This window comes from Nicotiana attenuata, unplaced genomic scaffold (assembly GCF_001879085.1).
Source record: "Nicotiana attenuata strain UT unplaced genomic scaffold, NIATTr2, whole genome shotgun sequence".
Lineage (NCBI taxonomy): Eukaryota > Viridiplantae > Streptophyta > Magnoliopsida > Solanales > Solanaceae > Nicotiana > Nicotiana attenuata.
Genome location: NW_017670513.1, coordinates 283,883 through 303,373, shown reverse-complemented (window position 1 = coordinate 303,373; position 19,491 = coordinate 283,883). Strand labels below are relative to the sequence as shown.

The 19,491-nt window shown below is 34.8% G+C and overlaps 1 protein-coding gene across 1 annotated transcript; it reads left to right on the top strand.

Moving 5' to 3' along the window:
* The first annotated feature begins 2,225 nt into the window (after positions 1-2,225).
* Positions 2,226-6,602, top strand: LOC109240424 (CTL-like protein DDB_G0274487). The gene is made up of 5 exons (XM_019407070.1): positions 2,226-2,605; positions 2,705-3,118; positions 3,591-4,502; positions 5,604-5,837; positions 5,946-6,602. The coding sequence occupies exons 1-5, from the start codon at positions 2,588-2,590 to the stop codon at positions 6,126-6,128; spliced, it is 1,761 nt and encodes a 586-aa protein (XP_019262615.1). The 5' UTR covers positions 2,226-2,587; the 3' UTR covers positions 6,129-6,602.
* The last annotated feature ends 12,889 nt before the right edge of the window (positions 6,603-19,491 follow it).

The following is a 19,491-nucleotide window of genomic DNA, read 5'->3' as shown; positions in this document are numbered from 1 at the left end:
TTATCCATATTGTTGACTCCAAAACACTCCATAGTATGTTCCTAACTTGGATTAGTCCCTGCGAAGCAAAAGAACACCAATTAGAGTATTTTGTTATCATTTAGCCTTTGAAACAACAATAAAGTATGATACATTTAGAGTGTAAATTGCGTCTACATAACCTATTATCAAGGTACAAGTTAAATGGGGCCGCGCGTAAAATCTTTACGTTAGAATTAAAGACTATAACTAACACAACCTTGTTCCACAACAAATCTCACACACCAATTAAGGCAACCATCATAATATTTCCACATGGCGGCATATTAACTCCTAGATTCAATGTTTATGCTAGTTACATATTTTTAAAGTTATATCATTTACATGAAAAGGATAAAGGCATTAATCAAGTTAAAATCTCAAAAAAGACAACTGAATAAAATAAAATAATGATAAGGCGGGGACAGCTTTGACCATGGAATAGTATATCCTTATTCACTCCTATCTGCTTCTTAAAAAGTTTAGTAAATAGTATTCCAAGCGCAATGTTCAATCCTGCAGTTTAGCTTCGGCGTAGCATCATCTATCTACCTTGACAATCTTCTTTTTGAATCATAACTGTCAATTCCACAACCCCAATTATCTATTTCCTTTTTCTTTTTTATAAACGGGGATTTATATTAATACTATCATTAAACAAAATTGTTACAAGTAAAAGTTTTACCGATCATTTATTTCCTCGAGTTTCAATTTATGAATCAAAGTTTGACTGAATATTGTGTTTAAAGAAGTTGCTGAAATTTATGATCTTCAATATGTTAGTATTTGAATGATTATAAAGCTTTAAATTTATAATTTTAAATATGTTATAACTTTTATGTAGCCATAAAAACTTATCATTAATGGTAAAATGAGAAAGATAAGTTAAATTGTTTCCAAATTTATAAACTTTGTCATTCCTCTTGATAAAGACTAAAAATGAAATATTACCATTTGAAAGAGAAGAGGGTGTTTTTTTCTCAAACCCAAATGGTTACTCCGTGTTTGACATGATAGAAGCATTCTTCTCAGGAAAATGAGTTTTTCTCTGTTTGATTGTTCAAAAATATTTTTCGAGGGAAAAATAATTTTCTCATTTATTGATGGAAGTCACTTTTGTACAATAATCTTAACTTGTATAACTTCATATGCAACTAATGCTAATGCATTAATTAATATTTAATAGTACTTTCTCCGGTTCACAATAAATGACCAATTTGCTTTTTTATTGGTCCAAAATAAGTGTCCATTTGTATAATCAAAGAAAAAGTTCAATTTATTTTTCCAAAAGGAGTGAAAGACTTTTTAGGGATACATACGTAAAGGTAGTTTGTCACATTAACTATTTTTGTCTAGAATATAGTATTTTCTTAATGGGTATACCCAAAGCAAATTGGTCACTTATTATGGACCGAGGGAGTAACAAGTTTCACAAAAATGCTTTCTGATTTGTTATATATTATTAATTTCTAATGTAAATTTATTTCAGATATTACTCTAACATTAATTTATTCCTCATACCAAACACATTAACATGAAATTACTCCAAAAACTTTTTTAAGAAAAAAGGATATTAGCTTTGAGTCTTAAAAAAATAGTATTCGCTCATGTCCACAATAAGTGATTAATTTGCTTTTTTATTTTGGTTCAAATCCATTTATATAACCAAGAAACAATTCAATTTATTTTTCCAAAATTACCCTCACGTACGTATCCCTAAAAAGTCTTATACTCCTCACATTAATTATGCTGCAACATTTAATTAAGAATAATTTATCATATTAACTACTTTTATCTAGAATTCAATATTTCATTAATGGATGTGCCCAAAATAAATTGGTCACTTATTATAGACCGGAAGAAGTACTCCCCCCGTCCAAAATAAGTGATTTTTTAGCCTTTTTCTTGTGGTCCAAAATAAGTGATTTTTTCAGATTTCAAGAATGAATTAATTATTTTTTTCCTACATTGTCCTTGAAGTAAATGGTGTTGGAATATGTGTTAGGAGTGTTTATGTGAGATAGTATAGGTTAATATGATCAATTTTATTGCTAATTAATGCTAAAAGATGAATTTCTTAATTTGCGTAAAAACATCCAAAAAATCATTTATTTTGGACCGGAGAGAGTATATGTTAGCGGCCTTCACTTTATCTTTCCCTTCCTCTCTTGTTCGTCATGTGAGCTTTATCCCCATAATAATAACCTCTATTCTCCCACACACTCAATGGCAGCTCTTAACTCGAAACTGCTGCAAATATTTCAACCAAATTGAACACGTGCGAGAAATAGCCGCAGCCAGGGACCGTGTAATCACGCGCTGTAAGATGCACGTTTGGAATGTTTTATCGAAATTCGGTCTTTAACAAGTGTCTTGACACTCTGAGGTAAGATATGTAAAAAGCTAAGTTGGTGATGCAATATTTCGATACCAACCAATAGCAACATCAGCCCCCACAATCCAACATAGCAACAAAATCTAACGTTCCTCTCACCATAACACCATCACCACAAACTTTCTTCCCTCCTCCTCATCCTCCTTCACGCGCTGCCGTACTCCGCCGCCGTTCATGGGTGCAGTAGAACCTGTAAGCCCAGCTCCTATATAATTTTCCTGCAAAATATCCATTTTCTTTGGTGATTAAAAGTGGAACTAAATCTTTTTCTGTTTTCGTTTTTTTTGTTAGGTAGTTGAAGAAGAAAATGGAGAAAAGGAGACTAAAATACGAGAAGAAGAGAGAGATGTGGAGAAAGGTGAAATGGGTAGTCAACAAAGAGGATTTCAGACGCAGCGCCCACCTCCGTACCAACAACCACCTCCACCAGCAACAGGCAGTGATAATTTTAACATGTCGAGAATGCAAAGATTGAGTGCTACAAATCCTCTTAGGCTTGTAATGAATGCCGGAACTAGAGTTGCTTCTCCTTCTCCTCCTCCTTATCATCACGCTCCGCCACCTGCAGCTCATCATCAGCACCGTTCTTTTCCGATTCCTTTTCAGCACCGCCCTTCTCCGCCGGCTCAGGCTCCGCCTCCGTCTCAGCACCGCCCTTCTCCAGCACCTTCTCAGACTCGCTCCACCCCTGCCACTACTCCTCAAGTATGTCTCTAAGCTGTAACTGTAATTACTTTCTTCCTTTCTTTTTTTGTTCACTGGAAAAAGGTCCAAATTTACTTTTTTGCTTTAAAAAAATATCTTAATTTTACCGTCCGTTACACTTTGAGGCCCTTGATACCATTGACGTTAGCAAATCATCTTGATTGCCCTTGACTTTGACGGAGCTCGAGCGTGCCTGTCAAAGTACTTTGGGAAAAAAATCCAAATTTAATCCATATGTTTGACCATGGTTAAAATTATCTTCCATTATACGTTGATTAGGGTCCATGTTGGAGCTCCATCACGCTCAAGTATAAATACAAGACATATGTTAGTGCAATACTAAAGTATAACGGACCATAAAATTAAGATATTTTAAATAGCAGATTATTTATTTTTTACCCTTTTTCCTGTTTTTCATTTCATTTATATTTGATAAAAATCTGAACTTTTTTCCCTTTTTTGGTCCGACCAGCAACCTTCAGTAATAACACTGAATTCAAGATCCTATACGAACAAGTTTTCACTTTTTATCTTCCTCCTACACATGATTGCGGCAATTGGACTAGTTGGTTTTCTTCTATTCAAAGGGATACAAGGCCTAATAGAAGCAGGGGAAGCACAAAGAAAGGAAAAAAGGCTACTAAAGTATTTCTTACCGCAAGTAGAAGCAGCTGCTCTACTTAGTATAACACTAGCATTTATATGGCAAAAGGCAATGAGAGTATGGCCTACATTCATGGTTCATTTCATACTCTGGGGTTCCTTTATTCTCACGTTATCAGCTGGAATCCTATTGATTTGCTTCCAAAAACCTGCAACTGATGGTGTTGGAGTTGTGTTTATTATGTTTGCAATTGGCAATGGATTGTACTCTTGTTGGGTGACACCAAGAATCAAGTTCTGTACCAAGATTTTAATCAAATCTCTCGAACCCGTATCGAAATTCCGTGATTTAAACCGGCCAACTTACATAACACTTTTTGTTGGATTCTTGTGGATGTCAATGTGGATTTTGGCTGTGATTGGAGCTATAAATTTTTATTTTCCACCGTTGATTATTATCTTATTGGTTCTGAGCATGGCTTGGATTACTGAGGTGATGAGGAATGTGGTGAATTTGACAGTGAGTAGAGTGATTGCTCTGTATTATCTAAGAGGGATGCAATCTAGCACTCAGTTTTGTTTTCAGAGGGCATTGTCTGTGAATCTTGGGAGTGCAAGCCTTGGTTCTTTATTTGTACCTGCAATTGAAGCGCTGAGGATTGTGGCTCGCGGGTTGAATTTGCTAGAGGGTGAAGATGAGTTCATGTTTTGTTGTGCTCATTGTGGATTGAAAATCATGGATTCCATCTTTAAGCGTGGCAATGGCTGGGCTTATGTTCAGGTACTTTAATTCTTAATTTTTCTTCTAGCTCTTCAGTTTTTCTATCCTTTTTCTCTTCTTTTCTTTTTAATTATAAACTGAAAAAATGCTCTCACAAATATAGTAATAGAATAGATTGTAAAAGAATTGCTGTTATTAGTATGATAAGAAAATTCTTATTTAAAATGAAAGTTTGTTTCCAAATTTGACAGTAATAGAAGTTTTAGGACTTAGTAATCTTTCATGCGGAGTATAACGTTAAGCAAAAAAAAAAGTGTGATTCGTTAATTGTTTTGATTTGTTAACGTTTTGACTTTTGAGTGCAAGTTTCCGATTTTACGAAATTTAACTACTGTGCTTGGAGTTTATATTAATTCATATATTATGTCGTTCGGTTAGTACATAGTAATGTCCTGTTTTTGGGGTTGACTGGTATTTAGGCAGTAATAACAACCCTTAAAATGGAGACATTTTTGATGATCTAGGGATTTCTGAATGATAATTTGCTAGGAGTTTCTAGGATTTACATTCGATGTTGGCGTTGTTATCTTATGGATTAATTTTCCTAAAAAAAATCGATGTCACTTTGACTAAGTGAAGCGTGGACATCTAATTTACTTTTTTTTGCTCCCATCGTACTCAGAGTAATAGTAATTTACTAATTTGTTTTGGGGTCATTCTCATTTTATAACTTAATACGGGCGTTTCCGACTTGTTAAATGTATTTTTAATACATACGTAGAGTTAGCAGTCATAATTCCCTTTCGCCTTCAATGCGGTGTGAGTTGAGATGTCAGCAGTTTCCTTAAGATATTTTTTCAAATATTCAGAAAAAACCATATAAAACTCACTCCAACTTGCACCATTTTGCAACCATATTTAGTTGGCGACTCTTTGATACATCGAATTCGTGCTTAATTATTCGGAAGTTTGTCACTAAGGATTGTCCATCACACAATAATTCAAAATAAGTTCTTTAATTAAATTTAAGTTGACTAAACACGCTGATGAATTATCAAATTTACACAACCTTCTCCCATTATTCAATCTTGGATAGGCGAGTTTACATATGCAATTGTTGTTTAATTAAATGTAACGCTGATTGGGAAAATATTTTCACAGATTGCTACATATGGGAAAAGTTTTGTGAAGGCATCACAAGACACATGGGAGTTGTTTGAAAAGAGGGAAATGGAGACAATAGTAGATTCGGACATGACCAGTGCCATTTGCTTTCTGACCGGAGTTTGTAGCGGTTCTATTTGTGTCATTGTTGTTGCCGCTTGGACTGCCACCGTCTACCCTAATTTCATCGCCACCTTGTCCCTCCTCTCTGCCTACATCGGTTACCTTCTGGTCAGTCCTTTTTCTCTTATAACAAAGAAAAACTTTTCCCTCTTTATTGTTTGTTTTATATTCGTGCTTACACATTAAATTGACATGTATTTATTGGTTTGGCGTCAGACTAGGATTGCCATGGCTTTGCCTCACGCTTGCGTAAGTAGTTACTACGTATGTTATGCTGAGAATCCCGATAACAGATGTTTTGACAAGTCGATAATTCAAGATCGACTAAACTTAATGAAGTCTGATCGTGACGTGATTGTGCCAACGCCTAGATCAGTTCCTGCTCGATTTGCACGGTAGCTCAATTATGGAGATGTACATAATTCTTTTCAAGATTAACCATTGTTAGATCAATTTATAAGTAGCAAAATGTGCTTGATATATGGATCAAGCTTGTGTTTTCCCCGTCGAAATGGACTGTAACAACTATTTGTGAAATTAGTTGAAGTGCGCGCAAGTTAATTTGTAGGAGAAGAAATGATGATGTGAAATAACCATCAGGATTGGATTCTTATGAAAAAAAAAAAAGGGGAGTGCCCACTCAGATTTCCCAACAAGAAGGCCACGAGGAGGTGTCTTATGGTACTGTCTTTTGTATTTATTTAATAATTGATAAGTATATACTATTGTGGTTGGTCCCACCACTATTTTATTGTCAACATCTTAGTTAGGTAAACCTAATGTTATTTAATTAGATTTCATTCTTTACGCAATCATGTAAAGTTAGAACTAATTATTTTCATTTTTCAAATTTTAATCATTTTTTTTCTGTTACTTGGTTGGTGGAACCATAGATAGAATATAAATGGGTCGAAAATCCCCATCAGTTGTTCTAGTTGCATAGTATTATTTATTTATTTACTTTTTCGACCATGAACGTGACAAAGTCTTATTTATATGATTATCTGCGATAATACCTAAGTATTAAAGAAATAAAAGTTTCAAATTTACTAGGATTACCTTTTGTTGTTGAATAAAAAAAGTGTTTTTTTTTACTTTACTTTTCTAGGATAAACTAATGCGATTTAACCAAAAGTAGTTCATAATGTTTGTTTACTATCCCGAAATAAACTTAGCATGTAAAGAAAAGTTGGTTGAAAAGATGGAGCACCAAACTAAATATAATATGCAGTGGTGGTATTAGTTTATCTTAGTTTGATTTGCTGGAGAGCAAAAACAAGGTCGTTAATCTAGAAAATAGGGAATAATTTTATGTGGGAATAAAATGAAAATTGCATTAATCAAAATAGAACAACTTTCATAGGACACGTAAGCTGTCCACTATACGTACCAGATTTCAAGACATGACACGTGAGGCATGCAATCGAATGCACATGCATAGTGATGCATTACTTTCGCCACTTTTACTTTGTAACTCTTTTTTAGTTACCATTTTTCTATCTCTGTTCGATCCTTCACTTTTGAAGCTTGGATGCTAATCAACTTTGCGATGAAAAATTGGGTGAGAAAGTTTGATTGGATCCAAAATATTCCTATTTTCTTAGCCCATAACGTGAAAATATGTGACAATATGGATGTAATGTAACAAATGACGAGAGTCGATATGGATGAATCTCTTTTGTTTTCTATAGACTTTATATGTTGGTTTCAATAATCTTTTTCAATGTTTAGGTCCTTTTCCTTTGCTTGCCCTATATATTAGAACGAAAAGGGGATCATTTCTTTTAGGTGAAAGTTTCAATTCCTGTCTGAAGGTCTTAGATTTAAGTACGAACATGAAAATTTCTTGGTAGGAAGTATTTTACTTCTTTAATGGCCTACTTAATGCAAATTCATACTAATCGGGCTTAGTAGGTTTTGAACATAACGTGTCTAAAGGAGAAAAAAACTAACGAGATTCAGGTATATATATCTACAAATAAATTATATTGAACAAACGTAAAGTCAATTTTAGAGATATTAATCACCACGTAGAGAAAATTCAGATAAGTATAACCGTAAGTGGACTAATTTCATATAAAAACAATGAAGTCGAACTTCAAAATTTTATGTTCTTGAAATCTCGACTGAAGTATTTGCTACTTCCCTTGTCTCAAATTATCTGTCATATTTTTTTTTTCATATCTCCTAAAAATATTATTTAAAAGGTATTTTTGACTATTTTACTCTTATTTAATATAATCTATTTTTATTTTCATTTATGTGTTATGTCCATTTTCAAAGAACATATAATTTGAGACGAAAGGAATTAGACTCCAGTGTCATACAACAATAAACCGTTGTCTCAAAGTCAAGTGGATAGAAGTGAGAGAAAAAGACAAATTATGGTGATGCATTTATCAAAATAGATAAACAATGATAAAAAATCCTCAAGGCTATTGTAGTGGTTAAAGAAGACAAAGCTTTGTTAGCCAAAAAGTTGGGTGTAGTGTTTCGTGACTCACCATGCAAACTTTTCCTATTTAATTTGTTATTTCCACATAGATATTGTTATATATTAAAGTACTTTGTTTTGGCTTTAAATGGATACGTTCACTACTGTTGCTTGTAGGGCCTAAACTTTTTCCTCATCCTCACGCTTTTTGCCGTGTTTATATATTGCTACATGTATATTTCATGGCTTCCGTTTGTTTGTTTTCGTTATTTGTTCCGTTTCTTATGCATGAAAAGGGAGAAACTAAAAGTAACAAAAGCTGTTTGGCGTTCTGTTATTTCTTTGTTTCTGTTAACACACTTTTTTTTTTAGAATTTCAAGTTATGCATTTAACACAATGCTAGCGATTTGTTAGTTTCACGAATGGTTTCTTTTATGTTCCACGTGAGAGTTTTTGACCAATATTATCTTTTATCTTTGAGGGTAGGTGTATTTTGGTCCCTCAATATAACCATGAACATATTTAGTCCCTTAAGAATGTTAAAGTGGAGCACATTTAGTCTTAGTGACACAATGTGTTTAAAAACTAACGGTGTTACCCAACTCTTATTCATTAAGCAAATCTTCTGCTCTGAAGCAAAATGTTTCCTCTCCTTTTATTGGATAATGTAAATTATCACTTTAATTCCTCATTTTTAGATAATGCCATCTAAAATTTGACCTTGAAAATATCCCCTTCTGTGCCAATTTTCAATAAGAAATGACACTGTATGGCCGCTGTAAAAATAATAGCCGAAAAAATATATAAAATTTGTATTTTTTTTTTTGTGTGTATATATATAATTTTTGGTTGATTTTTCCAAAAAGAAAAGTTAAAATTTGAAAAAAATAGAGTTGTTAGGATCACTTCTAGGCATATTATTAAAGCAAACGAATAACCATGTTGTATTATCACTTTTAGCCCGTGCCAGAAACTATTTACGTATGGTAGACGAAAAAGTATGTAAAATTTATACAATTTTTGTATATTAACATACAAAATGTATATATACACAAAAAAATATACAAATTTTTTATACATTTTTTCGGCTATTATTTTTACAGCACCTATACAGTGTCATTTTCTCACGAAAACTGGCACAGAAGGGGCTATTTTCAAGGTCAAAATTTTAGAACACATTATTTAAAAATGAGGAATTAAAGTGATAATTTGCGTTATCCAATAAAAGGAGAGGAAACGTTTTGCTGCAGAGCAGAAGATTTGCTTCATGAATCAGAGTTGGGTAACACCGTTAATTTTTTAACACATTGTGTCAGTGAGACTAAAGGTGCTCCACTTTAGCATAAGGAACTAAATATGCTCAGGGTTATATTTGAGGGACCATAATAGATCTACCCTCAAAGATAAGGGATAAAATTAGCCAAAAACTCTTCCACGTGATGTGATATTGCTTTTTTTTTTTTAATTTTTAATAATACGTTTTAAAAAAGAGATATATTTATATATTAAAAAATAATTTAACTTTAAATTTCTCATTTTATTAAATGACAAAATTGTATAGCCACGTAAATGTTATAACGTGTTTCATACCACAAATTTATATATTTTTCGTAAACTCTATATTCAATCATACACATTTATATTCAACTGAAATATATAGTGGGAGTATAAGATAGGCAAATATTATATTGCCTACATCCAAAATAGATTTGCCAAGACGAGGAAGAAAGGTCAATCACAAGAGAGATTTCAATTGCAAAACAAGCTTTGAAAAAATTGCTTCTGTTTGGCGACAGGCAATCATGCTAGGTTATGTTTTTATTTGTTTTGTCCCGTTTTAAAAATAATTGAACAAAGGCACAGGTTTGGTTAAATTATTTTATAAAAAAATAAATGACATGAGCTACAAGAATTGTATGGTGAGCTGCATTGAACAGTAGTACATTGATTAATGTTTTGTACTTTTAATTAAACTACTCAAATCTATATATTTTTCAATAAAGTTTTTCATAACAAGATTTAAGATAGTGTGTTACACCACATGGCTACAAGATTTAAGATAGTACTAACATATGTTTGCTATGAAGCTAAACATTTTATATCTTGTAAAAATACTACGTTATAAAACTATAAACACCAAAACAAAAAGGGACACTCCTATTTTGCATACTTGAATTTTTATGTTATAATCCAACATGAAACTTCCCAACTGTATACTTGCAGAACTAAGAAACTCGGTCGCCGAAAAATTCAAAAGGCAACCCAAAGGAATAATGCGATATTCTCAATCAAGTTATCAATACCTCATATTTTCTGTCACAACTTGGTTATGGTGGATTCGGATTTTTATCTAAAAATTTGTATTTGAAGCCAACCATTATCTATTTAAAAGATTTGTGAATTAGATAGGAGTCAGTGTATTATAGAAATTTGAATATCTCTTTAATGACAGAAAGTGAACGGCACTTACGATCATAATTATGCATTCATATTTCAAAGTGTCTAGAGGAACATTATGCAATCATCATTTTGTCACTTTACCAAATGCAACGTGATTACAATCATGTCTTATGAAAATCTTCACGACAACTGAGAGGTGATCTTCCTAATTACACGTTGGCTCTCGATCAGGCGGAGACTTAAATACTAGAATGGAAGATTTGAACCGGACGAAGTTATGAAATTTCTAAGAGGCATCACATATTTATTTTACATATAATGGGAAACACGTATCAATGTGATTTAAAACCGGTAGACATTCTATTAGATGAGAGTGATTCTCTAGGAATTTATATTAGATCAACCGTTAGGACATCACTTTACACTGATGCTAGTGAATATGCAAGTCATGCGCATGATGTGGTTTCTTATTGGAACGATACTATTATATTCCAAGTACTCACCGAAGAAGTCGAAGAAAGTTGTTGGATACCAAGGAGAAATAGCAAGGAAACTATTCAATTTAGGGACATGATCAATAGCACAACAAAAAAACGTCCTGCTATTTTCTCTTCTCAATAGTTTGATTGGACAAAATTAAAGAAAGACAGAGAAAACTAGCAAGAAGAGTTTTGAGATATTTTCTTTTTTCCCCTTCTATTTTTTTCTTTCTTTTTCTTTTCTTAGAAAAATAAAAAAAAGAAATAAGAATAAAATAAGAAGAGCAAGATGGAATTATATTCTTCTACGTACTCTTTTTGGTTCGTTCTTTAGTAAATTGAGAGGGAAAGAATTCAATGAAAATGCTCAACTTCGTATATTATAGAACACTTTTCTCATTATTAGACGGCAAAATAGTCTCCGAGCAACCTAAACTTGCATCCGTTTTGTCAAGTATAAGTGTTTAAATGGGAAACTCTTAAGTTCACTTACCGGGTTGGCAAACGGGTGCAAGTTTAAGCGGCCTGCCATTTTGCCTTATTAGAAAGGAGATAAGATAGGATAAATATACATCCCAAACTAGACTTGCCAAGATGGGGAAGAACTTCAGTCGCAAGTGCAATTTCAATGCAAAACATGCTTCGAAACAAATGCTTCTGTTTGGCGACAGGCAATCATTGCTACGGTTTTGTTTTTATTTGTGTGATCAGTTTGGTTAACATTGAACGAATTCAGGGGTTTTATTAGAGTCTCTCCTCTTTTCTTACTAGTACTAGTAATATCTAGGACTAATTATTATTTGAGTTGTCACGATCCTAAAACGGACCCGGTCGTAAAGGCACCTATCGTGAAATTAGGCCAATCGATACAAACCCTAAAACCAATCCAAGAATTTTAATAAGTCATTTAAAAGTCATTAATAAGCTAAAATCCCAAAATGTAAGGTAGAATAGAATAGTGCGGAAACAAAACACAGCACCCGACATCGGGGTGTCACCAGTCATGAGCATCTACAACTCGTCTAGAAATATGGAAAGACAACATAGTCTAAAATAAAGCTAATACAAAGCGGAATAAAGATAGGAAGGAGAAGCACTGAGCTGCGAACGCCAAGCAGCTACCTAGTCAATTCCGAAAGCCTGTTGGAAGACAACTCAGCGCTCGCTAGCGTGACCCGAGACTCCTGGATCTGCACACAGGGTGCAGGGAGTAATGTGAGTACGCCAACTCAGTAAGTAATAAAAGTAAAGGCAGCTGAGAAGTAAGAAAAAACACGAAAAACACGTAAACCACAGCAAAATGCTACAGCAAAACAGTATAAGTCCATAACAATGCAGTAAAGCAGTAAAACTTGAAAAAATACCTCAGTTCAGTAAAACCCCTTTAAAACACTTTATAATAGTTTCAAACGAGTGATGAAAATAGTGAGAAAAGAATAGAAATGTAAACAGCCCCTCGGGCAGAATATCAGCAGAAACTAACCCTTCGGGCTACCTCATAGTCACTCGTAATCAGCCCCTCGGGCAACAACAAGAACAACAACAACAGCCCATCGGGCAATATCACATCTCACACTGGGTACCCGCGCTCACTGGGGGTGTACAGACTCCGGAGAAGCTCCTACAGCCCAAGCGCTATAAACAAGCCATCTCGTGGCATAACAAATCAGGCCCTCGGCCTCTTATATATCACAAATCAGTGTAACACGCTGCGGCGCGCAGCCCGACCCCATAACATCCTCACAACAAAGGCCCTCGGCCTCACTCAGTCAGAAATCTCTCAAGCCCCTTGGGCAACATTATAACATGTTGCTCAGCCCAAAATATCATTTAAAATATTAAAACAGTAAATACGGCTATGTTATGAAAAAATAGAATGTAGCATGATCGAGTACAAGTATGAAGTCAAAACAGTGAGGAATAATAGTAAAAAGTCCCTAAGGGTCCAAAACAGTCGGCACAAGGCCCAGACACGGAATTCAGCCCCAAACATAGTAATACTTTCCAAAATATAATAATAACAAACAGTTTCCAATTTAAATACGCGACTTAATAGTCGTAAGGGACGGGCCAAGTCACAATCTCCAACAGTGCATGACCCCACGCTCGTCATCTAGCGTGTGTGTCACCTCAATATAGCACAACGATGTGAAATCCGGGGTTTCATACCCTCAGGACAACATTTACAATCATTACTTACCTCAATCCGGTCCAAATTCTAGCCTGCGATGCCCTTGCCTCTCGTATCGGCCTCCGAATGCTCCAAATCAATCCAAAACCAGAATATACTCATCAATATACGCTAAAGGAACAAAATTCACTTGAAAATAACCAATTTACACCAAAAATCCCGAAATTGGTCAAACCCGACCCCCGGGCCCACGTCTCGGATTCCGATAACAATCACAAAACTAAAATTCTTATTACAAGAAAATACACATGACTTCACACCATAACAAAAAATGGCCCATGTTTTTAAGTTTTACCCAACCTAGCCCATATTGTACATATTTTGAAAGCATTAGTAAATTCAAAACTTGTGTTCTTACAACCATTGCTTCTAAAAGCTATGGAGTTAAATATGTGTTCTCACAACCATTGCTTTTACTCTCTCTTCTTCTCACATCTTCTACATATGCTTCAAAGGGCCGTCCGCCATTGCTGCTTCTTACCCTGTGTCACCTGGTTGCAATGAAGAAAATTAAAGAGTAGAAGTCCACCATTGAAGGCCATTCAAAGCTTTGCTTTCGAAAATAGGATTTTTTGAGTTCGTTAGTTGTTTGGATTGGGTGTTGTTCCAATTGATTGAAAATATCAAAAGTAGTTCAAATTTTAAATTTGAAGTGATTTGGAGTAGATTTGAGCAAGATTTGAGTTAAATTTTAGAAAAGATGCAAGGAAGAAGACGAAGTCATTTTTTTATATAATTATGTATAATCTTGTATAATAGCGTATATGAGTGTATAAACACATCTTATACACTATTATACACTTTTATACACCTTTATACAAGCGTCTGTAGACGAACTCCACGATTTTCAGTTGCAATTGTTGTTCAAAACCAGTCCAAATCTCCATTAAATGACTTTAAATTTTATATACAACCTCCTTATACTATTTCTAACAAGTCTAGATAACACCCACTCCAAATTTCTCACAAAATCAAATTCGAATTATAAATAAAGGTGTCTAACGGGTGGGTCTGGCCGGGCCGGGTAGACTTTTTTTTTTAACCGGACGGGTTGGGGTACGGGCTGGTTCCGATTAATTGTTAACGGATTTAACGGGTTCGGATTTATCCGGGTAAAAATTAACTCGTACGGGTAGGGGTTTACGGGGCCGGGCCGGGCAGGGTTACAGGTATTTTAATTTTTTTTTTAAAAAGTTTTTGTACACGTATTGTAATTTATATAAAATATAAAGTAAAATATATAAAGATAACAATGATTATGGAAAAAATTGCACTTATAAATTGCAAGTGCAACATGTATTTCAATTTTTCAAATTTCAAATTTCAAAATTCAAAACTTACAAGTGACAACCAAGTACTAAATTTGACAAGTACTAAATTCAAAGGTTTTGCATTTCCCTTGTAAGTTCTTCATAATCAATATGAACTGGTTGTCCTTCTTCTGGAGTGTTAAATTCAGATGGGTTACCATGTGTTAATATATCTCCAAGTTCCTCGTCTTCTGGGCTATCAACATCTTCACGTCCTTGATTTTGTTCTGATCTAATCCAATCTATGAAACATACTAAAACTTCCAAAGCGTTGCTTCCCAATGAGTGACGGGTGTCTCCTAGTTGTTGTCTTGCTTGACTAAATGCACTCTCTGATGCAACAGTTGAAATTGGCACATTCAGCACGTCCCGAGCCATAGCGGAAAGAACAGGAAATTGCTTTTCATTGTCACCCCACCATCCCAATGCTGAAAATTCCTTTGTGCGAATCTCCTTTTGCTTCTGCAAGTAGAATTGAAGTTCATCAATGTTTCTGCTACTGGTTTGAGTTGTAGCAAATGTAGAAAAAATATTAAAACTATCAACTATTTCATCATCATGCAAAGTAGTAGAACTTGAAGAAGTGGTACACTGCATAGTGGGAATATTGGCTACATTAAGAGCAACAACATCAACAATATTTGCATAATAATTATATAATATTTGTAAATTATCATTTAGATTGTTCATACAAGTAAAAATATATGGGGTTTCAGTTGCTCCAATCTCCATGTAAGTATATAAAGCATTGATTAATTGGTGACAATCAGCCATCTTAATAGAAGGATTTAAAACAGCGCCAATTAAGTAAATCTGAGGAATTGGAAAGAAATATTTTTTGAATTTGTCTTGCATTTCTTCAACAGCAGCCTTATATTTTTCTTTCTTCTTAAATTCAAAGAGTAGAAAAGCAATTTCAGCTATATGTACTAAAACCATTGTAATAGTAGGGTAGTATGCTCCAGAAAACTCAACAGTAGCTATATAAAATTTATGTAAAAATTGAATAACATCATTAATGACCTCCCAAGTAGCAGGTGTTAACATACGGTTTCTATCAGTACAATGCGCATTAGCAACTTCAGTTATTGGAAATCTATATTTGTAGCAACATTTTAAAAATATGTAAGTATAATTTCACCTAGTAACAATTTCGTCTGGCATGAATCTTGGTTTAAAGTTATACTCGGTACACTTATTCTTAAATTCCCTAATTCTAGATTGTCTGTTATTTCCTTGAATAACACCAACTGCTCTTCTAACATGAATAATCTCAGTTGAAAATAAATCAAGTCCACTTTTAACAATTAAATTATAAATATGACATGCACACCTAACATAAAAAATTTCTTCAAGTGGCGGTTGCAAATGCATTTTTAATAATGAAATTGCGGCAATATTGTTAGAAGCATTATCAAAAGACATACACAATACTTTTTGGTTAAGATTACAAAATTGAACAACTTCATTAATAGTACTACTTATAAACACAGTAGTATGACTCTGATCTTCATCATATTTAAAAGCGATAATACGTTTTTGCATACAAAATAAATCATCTATCCAATGACATGTAGTTGTCAAATAATCATTTCCATTAACAGCATGGCCAATATCAGAAGTTAGAAAAACTCTACAGGGAAGGTGTTCAAATAAATAACGTATGTATGTTTGATATTGACCATGCAATCTAAAAATATCAGCTCTACAAGTACTTCTAGGGATACCTTTAAATAAAGGATTATAAATCCTTTGAATATACATAATAAGATATGATGAAGAAGCAAAAGAAAAAGGTAGACAACCCAAAGCAATCATTTTTGCTAACTCCTCACGGTCCTTCATTTTATCATATTTCATAAGTCCTCCAGTAGTAGGGTTAAGAGTTATTTGATTTCCATCACCATCAGAGCCCCATTCTACGCGATGTTCAATTCTCATATGTCTGCTAAGCGTTCCAGTCCCCCCAAAATTTCCTCCAGTCAAATGTTTAAAGTCATCTTTACAAAGTTTGCATCTAACTCTATCAGTACCTTGAATTATTTTAAAAAAATTCCAAACCTTACTTCTTTTTCTACGATTAGTAGTCGGAGCCACATGTGACTACTAGTGCCACGACCACCACCCCTTGTAGCAACTCCAACACTACCAGCTCCAGCACTAGCAGGTGTAGCTGGTATCTCATCTTCCATTCCTAATTCATTATCTTCTATTCCAAAATCTTCTTGTAATTGTTCATAATCTATATTATCATTAGGCGATGTTTCGGAAACATGTGTAAATAGGGTATTACTATTACTACCAGATGCTGAAGGACTATCTCTTTTTTTATTTTCCCTACCAGCAACTTTTCTACACACTCTTTTAGCAGCATTAAGCATATTGTAAAAATTAAAGTATAAGTTAAAATTAAATATGCAATTAAAATAGTAAATAAGAGAAAGAGTTGGAGAGAGTGCACCGAATTCGACAATAAATTGAGCACTTGATTACGCAATTCCGATGTTACCACGAACAAACATCAAGCAAGTATTTCAATTTTGAAGTTCAATTGTTCAAACTTCAAAATCCGAATGATAAAACACGATAAATTAAATTCAAGAAAAAAGAGCCAAATAAAATTAGAAGATGAATTGAAGACTTGAAGTCTTGAAAATTGGAGAATGAGAGAATGAGAGAAATTGAGATTGAGAAATGAAAGTTGAGTGAAGAAATGAAGAAGAAGGGGGGGGGGGGGGGTTAGTTTAGTAGTTTTAGAGAAGGTTAATTTTGTAAATTGAAAAAAGGTTAAATTTTAAAGAAAAAAGAGGCTACTAATGCAATTAACCCGTTGGGCAACGGATCCCTGCCAGGGGTGACCGTTAACGGTTAGTGGGCCCCACTGATTTCAAAAAATTAAAAAAAAAGAATTAGCCGTTGTACCGGTCCGGTCCGGGCCGGTTAAACCGGTACACGACACTGTTCACGTGAACCGGATTTGACCGGTCCGGTTAACCGTTACAAAAAAATAAATGGACCAACCCCCTCTACCCCTCCTACCTAGCCCCACCCGGCCCCCTATGTACCGGGCCGGTCCGGTTCCGATTTTAACCGGTCTGGGCCGGTCCGGTTACGGGTCAACCAGGCCCGTTAGACACCCTTAATTATAAACCCACATGTTTAAGCTTGTTAAAAATTTAATTTTCACCATCCAAATGGATTTAGTTTGTTGAACTAATATTTGAGTCACAGTTACTGATTCGAAAATTAACTTAAAAGCTTGAGCAATCTTTTTTAAAAATTAAATAGTAATTTCTAGAACCTATTGGAGTTGGATGTTGAATTTTAGCCTATTATTTTTGGGCTAGTTGGTTGTAAATTGATGTATGGGCTATAAAATTGAAAAATAGGGAGCTCGGTTGTTCTTATGTGCCCTATCAAATACATCAAATCCGACCACAAACGACCCCTCGAATCCTCAAATCAAAGTCTTAAATTTCAAGCCCTAACTCCCAATTTTAGGCTTTAGATTCCGCAAATTTCATGTTTAAACCAGTAAGAATCAACATAGGATTGAGTTTTAGGTTCAATAATCTTACCTCAAAGAAGTTCTCTTGAATTCCCTCTTCAATCTCCCTCAAAAAGCTCCAAAACCGACTCAAAAATGGTGAACTATGGCCAAAAATCGCGAAAATGGCCTTTTAAACATTCTGCCCAACGATTTAAAATTCCTCAATCGCGATCGCGAAGCGCAAAAGCTGACTGACCTCAATTAACCTTACACGATCGCAATAAATCCCACGCGATCGCGGAGCTCTGCCTTTGCTAACTTACGCGATCGCGGTCCAACCCACGCGATCGCATAGAACAACCTCACCACCTCACACCAGCTCCTTCTCTCCTACGCGAACGCGACACTGACCACGTGTTTGCGAACAACAATCTCTCAACCAATCGCGATCGTATACTGACCTTCGCGATCGCACTGAACAAATTCCACCTCTGCCCCACAAAGCCTACGCGATCGCGGACCCTTCTACGCAATCGCGATGAACAAATGTCTGCAACAGACCTGAAGGAAAATCTGCAACTTCTCAAATATGAATTTGATCCGTTCAACCACCCGAAACTCACCCGAGGCCCTCGGGACCTCAACCAAACATGCCAACACGTCCCATAACATCATTCAAACTTGTTCCAACCTTCGGAACACTCAAAACAACATCAAAACATCAAATCAACCATGGATTCAATCCTAAGAACTCCAAAAACTTCCGAATTCCGATTTCGATCAAAGTCTATCAAACCTCGTCCGAATGACCTGAATTTTTGTACACACGTCACAAATGACACAGCGGACCTACTCCAACTTCCAAAATTCCATTCCGACCCCTATATCGAAATCTCCCCTATCAACCGGAAAACGCCAAAATTCCAATTTCGCCAATTCAAGCCTAAATCTACTCTGGACCTCCAAAACCCATTTCGATCACGCTCCTAAGTCCCAAATCACCTCCCGAAGCTATCCGAATCATAAAAACCAAATTCCGAGATCGTTTGCTCACAAGTCAACTTCCGGTTGAACTTTCCAACTAAAAGACCAACTTAAGAGACTAAGTATCTCAAACTTTTCCAAAACCATTCCGAATTCGAACCAACCAACCCGATACCATATAACACAGATGAACAAAGCGTAAAGAAGCAGAAATGGAAAAGACGGAGCGGTAACTCATGAAACAACCGGTCGGGTCGTTACAAGTTGTTTCTAACAGTTTCTACAAAGAAAAATGTAAAGCAAACAGAAACAATTTGGTGATATAACACATCTTAGACTTGATTTGTAAATTAGAGCACTCGGACTATATATGACGTTACGGTTTTGAATCTTTTTAATATGGAAAAATGACATTGTTTTGTCGTTCTCAAAATAATAGCCAAAAAATGTATACTTTATATATATATATATAT